The following is a 6,926-nucleotide window of genomic DNA, read 5'->3' as shown; positions in this document are numbered from 1 at the left end:
CCTCTTTGTCCTCTCTGGCAATCAGCCCTCCCCTTCTGGATTTCCCATCCACTGACCCCCACCCCCCAGGAGACTGCCTAACCATAGAGCTACGGCTACAGAGCAGCCTGTGGTCGGATGAGAACCGGACGTGGCGACCTGCGTCTTGCCCTCCTCCTCTTGGGGCTTCGTTGGGAAACTGCCCCTCCCCCGCCCCAATTAACTGGAGGAATTAGAACCATAGAACCGGAAGGGGCCCCAAGTGTCATCTAGTCCGACCCCCTGCAATGCAGGGATCTCAACTAAAACAAAATGAAATACTTCTGACACAGTTTGGAATGCTTTATTATTTGGAATAAAATAATCGTGGAAAAGGATATCCATAACCAGAAGAATGCCAAGAAGTGCAAGTAATTCTGTTGCAGGAAGGGAACACAGAATGAATGGAGGCCCGGGAAAAAGAGAACCAATCAGAAGAGACCCGAGAGGCGGCGGCGAACCAATCAGGGGAGCCGGAAACTAGAAGCCCATTGAAGCCGTTGCGTCTTGGTCATTCAGCTTCTTCCGCCCCGGCTGCTGCTGCTCCTCTGCAGGGGAGAGACAGGCTTCGCCTCCAGTCTGCATCTTCCCGGGATCCTGCCCTCCGAGGCAGTGGCGTAGCGTGGGGGGTGCAGGGGGGGCCAGCCGCACCGGGCGCAACATCTGGGGGGAGGGCCTCGTACTCTCAGCTCTCTGACCCTACCAGGCTCACTCACTCTCTCTCACTGCAGTGCTGGCTGTGCGAATCCGATCCGGTCGCCGCCCACTGTGGAGGGGGGGGGGGTGCCAGGCGTGCGGTGCGGAGAGAGAGCGAGGGACTATCTGGGGGAGGGACAGTGCAGCGGCCACCCAGCGCAGCGCTGAGCGCGGGAGAGAACCACACCAGACCAGCCCAGGCAGCAGCAAGAAGAAGCTGGCAGCGGCGGCAGGTTAGGGGTTAGGGGGTGCAAATTACTTGCCTTGCCCCGGGTGCTGACAACCCACGCTACGCCACTGCTCCGAGGAAACCACCTGAGGCTGCCCAATGGTAAGGCTGCCCCTGAGGAATCGAAGAATTGAACCGGGCACCTCCTTCTGCATGCAAAGCAGCTGCTCTGCCTTGGAGCTACGCCCCCTCCCCTAATAGCATAGCCCAACATCCAGGACCCTGCCTTAAAATAAAAGCTGTCCATGATAATGACACTGGACTACCCTTGAGGGTTGTCGTAAGGTACTGCGCAAAACCCCTCTAGCAAAACGGGCCTAACGACACCAGGCTGCTCTGAGGGGCTATTATGGGGGGGGGCACCCTCAGACACAGCCCTGCCTCCCTTTGCAAACAGGTGTAATAATGAGGGATCTTTTCTCCCATGGGGTTAAAGGGGGGGGGGGTGTAACACTGTGCAACCTTCATTCACATGATGAGTTTTTTGGGAGGGGGGTCTCTTTCGTTGCCTCTGCCAGGGATTGGACCTGGGACCTTCTCACAAAGCAAATGGGGAAATAGAGCTTTTTGGGGAGCAAGGGAATTTATGTTTGCAGGGAGGGGAGGGGGAATCGCCTGCCAAGCACCCCTCCTCCTGCTTCCTAGAGAGGCGGGTTTTCCATGAAACCTCATTAAGGGGTCTTGGATATGATCCTAAAACCTCACAAACCTGAGTGACTGGGCAAACCCAGGCTAAATGTCCCCTAAAGACCAAGACATGGTTTTCTAAAGCTTCTATGTAAAGTTTTACATTCTTCCTGTTCCCTGTCTCTCCCTTGTAGTTCCTGGACTGGTTCCTGCTTCTTCCCTCCCCTTAAATATATATGTATTGTATAAGTTTTGTTTTTTCAAAATGTTAAACATAACAAACATATAAAAACAACTCTCTGTCAAAGCGTCCCCCCAATGTGTGTCTCTGTGGGAAAACATAGCGTACGTGTCACAACAAAGTCACCCTCATAGCTTTTTCCAACTAATGATTGAGCTCCTTTTGTCAGTTTTTTCTGAAAATGCAATCATCCAGATTTACTCTTTCCATTGCAAGTGTTCCAGAGATCTCCAATTTTGATCAAAGACTTGTCGAGCAGCTACTAAAACAAAGGTGATGAGTTCTTTAAACCTCAAAATTGGCATTGTTATCTCTTTTTTAAAAATATTTTTTAACAATACCAAAGTTGGGGTACATAGGATGTTTTGTATTCACCATTTTTTAGTTTTTTGATAATATGTGTTTGGATTTTGGATTGGTATCTGTAATTAGAATTTCAACTTTGAGGTAAGGGTCTAGAGCAGCGGTCAACAAACTTTTTCAGCTGGGGGCCGGTCCACTGTCCCTCAGACCTTGTGTGGGGCTGGGCTATATTTTTTGGGGGGGAATGGATGAATTCCTGTGCCCCACAAATAACCCAGAGATGCATTTTGAATAAAAGGATACATTCTACTCATGTAGAAACACGCTGATTCCCGGACCGTCCGCTGGCAGGATTGAGAAGGCGATTGGGCTGCATCCTGCCCCCGGGCCTTAGTTTGCCTACCCCTGGTCTAGGGTCTAGAGGCATGTGCAGTAACTGTTTGGTTTGTTAGAAAAGGTGTAATTTGAGGCACATTTAGCCAGTTCCAGATGTTGTCTAACTTTGCTTAATATTTGTTCGCCAGTCAAAGGTATGCCATCTGTGTAAATGTCTCCGACCCTAAATAAATCTATTTCTCCATTGTTCACATCAAAGAGCTGCTCTCTGCTTTGAAGTGCATCGTGGCAACAGGTGAGAGAGTCCCAGAAGTGGCCCACTTTACCCTTGCTTGTGTGTCAAGTAGGGAAGGGACCTTTAAAAAAAGTTATCTTTTCTTCTTCTTCTTCCAGAATCTGGTTACCATCCAGGCCCTCTTGACCTTTGAGGAGGTGGCTGTGTTTTTCACGGAGGAGGAGTGGGCTCTGCTGGATCGTGGCCAAAGAGCTCTGCACAAGGAAGTCATGGAGGAGAATTATGAGATGGTGGCCTCTCTAGGTAAGGGCAGATTTGTATCCCTCTTGGCTGCTAGACATTGAAAGAGCCAATCTGCTCTTTGTTCCATTTATTGAACATGGTCTTAACAGTGTGTCCGTAAGTGACTGTGGAGTCCAATTCTGGATGCACACATCTTTCCACAGTGGGGACATAGGTTTCCTGGCGGGAGTTAATCACAGTGTCTTTATAGGATCTGGATATGGCAATTCCTCCTTTTTGCCTTTGTGGTCAAAAATACAGATTGGTTTGAAAGGGCTGGATTGTTTTGTGGCCAAAAATAGCTAATAGTAACTCTTTCCTTGGCAGATTCAGACCTCAGTTCCTGTTGGGAAGAAGAACAAGGTCCATTCCTCCAGGACCCCAAAGAAGGAGAGACCTCAGCAGGTATGCGCTTAGTCTTAGTTGTGTCATGGGGCCCTTTTTGCTCCAGAAATATAACTATAAATATAAATAATTTATACCCCGCCCATCTGGCTGGGTTTCCCTAAACAGGGCTGCCTTCAGATTTCTCCTAAAAGTCAGGTAGTTGTTTATCTCCTTGACATCTGATGGGAGGGCGTTCCACAGGGCGGGCGCCACCACCGAGAAGGCCCTCTGCCTGGTTCCCTGTACCCTCACTTCTCGCAGGGAGGGAACCGCCAGAAGGTCCTCGGCACTGGACCTCATTGTCTGGGCTGAACGATGGGGGTGGAGATGCTCTTTCAGGTATACTGGGCCAAGGAAGATAAGTCCTGCTTCTGGGCTTCCTATCAGTATTTAGTTGGCCCCTCTGGGGCTCTTGGATTAAATGGACCAGATGGACAAATGCAGCCTTCAAACCTCTCCAGCTGGCCCTTGGGACTCTCTTCTCCGCAGACCCTGACCGGCTTCCCATCTTCCTTGAGTGTTTTTGGTCTGGCTGGGTTGTTTCCTTGAAATCTGATGGGGCTTCTTGCCAGCCTGGATGGAGGACAGAGAAGGGTGTGTGGAAGCTCTGATCCTGTCCAAAGGTTGCATTTACATTTCTTGTAAATGCCTCTGGCCCCACAGCATACAGGCAAGCCACTCTCAAGCCGCATAATGTTGCCTACACAGGGTCTTCTTCTAAAGAGCATAGATGGCCTCCAGACTGAGGTTTCCCTTCCATGTGCTGAGATGCACCCCAAATTAAAATGTCCTCTGTAGTGCCACTGAGCTGAGATCCTCTTCACAGGCGCCAGGGGGGTTCTGTTGGGCCCACGTGTCCCCTCTGCTATCCCTCAGCAGGAGAGCTAAGATCTTGCCTTTCCCTGCTTTTGGGAAGAGAGCCATGGCAGTAGTAGCACTAGGAGTGTCTGGCTATTTTGTATTTCGTCATTTGGGTTGAAGGATAAGATCCAGTTGGATGGGACTCTGAGGAAGGGGAGAGATGAGCAGACACAGCTCAGCAAGTTTGAGGAGGAGCAGGAAGGGACTTGTGTTGGTGTCTTGAGACAACATATTCATAGTCAGAAGCATATTCAGAAGCTAACTTCAGATTCAGCTGCGCAGGGAAGGAAGGAGGGGGGCATGCTTGAAAATGGTAAAATCAGAGAAGTGGAGAACAGGGTTCAATCCATTATAAGAGTCTCTGCTTCTGAGTTGTAATTTGAATTGCATTTTCTTTTTCTGACTCAAAACAGGTAATGGGCAGAAGAGTAAGAATTATGGTGAGCCATCTGTGATGTCTGTAGAAAATGTGGGGCATGAAGCACAGAAAGAGACCTTTGTAAATCAACAATCACCTGAAAAGCATGTAGGAAAGGTGTTGAAGAACTGGAAAACCAAATCCCTTACTACTCAGGACACTGATGTCCGTGTATCACTGAGTCCACAGGAAGAATTCACAGGAAGTAGCAGTGTGGAGTGTGGAAAGAGCTTCAGTCAGAGTGGAAGCATTAGTTTACATCAAGGAACCCAAGCAGGGGAGAAAGCGTTTCAATGCATGGAATGTGGAAAGAGCTTCAGCCAGAGTGGAAACCTTATTGCACATCAAAGAACCCACACAGGGGAGAAACCATATGAATGTATGATATGCAGGAAGAGTTTCAGTCTCAATCACCATCTTACTTTACATCAAAGAAGCCACACCGGAGAAAAACCATTTAAATGTATAGAGTGTGGAAAGAGCTTCAGCCAGAGCGGAAACCTTATTGCACATCAAAAAACCCACACAGGGGAGAAACCATTAAAAACTACGGAGTGTGGAAAGAGTTTCAATCTCAATACCCATCTTACTTTACATCAGAGAAACTGCACAGGGGTGAAACTGCATAAATGCATGGAGTGTGGAAAGAGCTTCACTTGTAGGAGTGCACTTACAGAGCATCTACGAATTCACACAGGAGAGAAACCATATGAATGCATAGATTGTGGAAAGCGCTTCCGTATTGGGAGTGTCCTTACTTTACATCAAAGAATTCACACTGGGGAGAAACCATTTAAATGTATGGAGTGTGGAAAAAGCTTCAGTCAGAGCGGAAGCCTTACTGCACATCAAAGAATTCACACTGGGGAGAAACCATTTAAATGTATGGAGTGTGGAAAAAGCTTCAGTCAGAGCGGAAGCCTTACTGCACATCAAAGAATTCATACTGGGGATAAACCATTTAAATGTATGGAGTGTGGAAAGAACTTCAGTCAGAGTGGAAACCTTACTTTACATCAAAGAACTCACACCAGGGAGAAACCATTTAAATGTATGGAATGTGGAAAGAGTTTCAGTCTCAATCACCACCTTACTTTACATCGAAGAACCCACTGCACATCAAAGAACACTTACAGGCAAAGTGAACATGAGAAGTAACTGGCCGACTTATAGAGAGCTGCTAACCGAAGTGGAAAATCAGTTAAAATTAAAATATTTTGAAGAGATAAGGGAACTAGTAACAGATTGGTTACAGTATTTTCTCCCCCCCCCCCAATAATTTTTATTAAGTTTCCATTTGCCAGATTAAACATATCATACCAATTAGTCCAAATTATATCAATACAGATCATAAAGTCCAAATGTTTTCCAAATTAAATTTTTTTGTGTGGGGGGTACCCATGCTTCTCGATCGTCAGGAATCCAAACATCGAAATTCGTGCTGCTTTTCCTCACTGCAATGATGTTTCCAGTCACATCTTCTCATCTTTGTCATTATTCATTTTCCTTTTCTGTCACCTCCAAGTTTTCTCCACAAGTGGATTGAAAGGAACAGTCTTATTTTGTCTCTGTGTGGGTTTTGTAATGCTCTCTCGTATGTCTCTCACAGAAATCCAACAATCAAGTTTTCGAGCAGACACGCCATCTTGTCATTCCGATGAAATACAATCTAAATGTCCACTTGTTTACTTTCCAGACCCGCTCCCTCATAATTAGTCTTCCAGGAGGATAACAGCCCTTTCAGATTTACGATTCCAGCCTGATATCCAAGCGGCTCTTCCTCCCTAGACCATCCATCTTGCAGCCAAAGTCTGCCTACGCATCGGAACATTTCTTGCTGCGTCACCGAGAGAGACTCACTTCTTTCCAAATCTTTCACAAACATATTATTTTTTCCACACAGTTCATTTTCTCTCCCACTTGCAAATTGGTCGTCGAGACGGTTTTTTAAGGCGGAGGGTTATTAAATACTCACATAAAAATAAAAATAAAAGTCTCCCCCCCCCTTTCGTACCATTCCACATACCAACATGTCGGCCGTTCTCTGATGTTATCACTGTTCCTTCCGTCCTTCCGTCCCGATCTTCTCTTGAAGCATGTGCGTTTATTTATCCAATTCTTTTCTTCTTTTTAAACATCGCAACCAGGCTCACTCCTGAAAGTAGCTGGCAGGGAGCTCCAAGCCTGCCTGAGGGCTTTCCGCCTAGTGCCTCTCACCCCCTCCTTCATCCGAACTTGGGGGTGATTTATGGCAACCGCAGGCGAGGCAGTGTCTTTTCAATTCCATGAAAAG

The 6,926-nt window shown here is 47.2% G+C and overlaps 1 protein-coding gene across 1 annotated transcript; it reads left to right on the top strand.

The window, feature by feature from the left end:
- The first annotated feature begins 684 nt into the window (after positions 1–684).
- On the top strand, positions 685–5,905 carry LOC114592587 (uncharacterized). Its single transcript, XM_028720858.2, has 4 exons — positions 685–1,045; positions 2,844–2,988; positions 3,295–3,372; positions 4,629–5,905. Exons 1-4 carry the CDS (start codon positions 1,043–1,045, stop codon positions 5,789–5,791), a joined length of 1,389 nt encoding a protein of 462 aa, XP_028576691.2. The 5' UTR covers positions 685–1,042; the 3' UTR covers positions 5,792–5,905.
- Positions 5,906–6,926: the final 1,021 nt, after the last annotated feature.

This window comes from Podarcis muralis, chromosome 2 (assembly GCF_964188315.1).
Source record: "Podarcis muralis chromosome 2, rPodMur119.hap1.1, whole genome shotgun sequence".
Classification (NCBI taxonomy): domain Eukaryota; kingdom Metazoa; phylum Chordata; class Lepidosauria; order Squamata; family Lacertidae; genus Podarcis; species Podarcis muralis.
Note: the sequence above shows the minus strand (reverse complement) of the source record. Positions and strands in the feature narration are given on the sequence as shown.

Bases quoted from the DNA above. Each gene is read 5' to 3' on its own strand.
- LOC114592587 (XM_028720858.2), top strand. The intron at 2,989-3,294 runs GTAAGGGCAGAT...TTTCCTTGGCAG, and splicing joins TGAGATGGTGGCCTCTCTAG to ATTCAGACCTCAGTTCCTGT. The intron at 3,373-4,628 runs GTATGCGCTTAG...GACTCAAAACAG, and splicing joins AGAAGGAGAGACCTCAGCAG to GTAATGGGCAGAAGAGTAAG.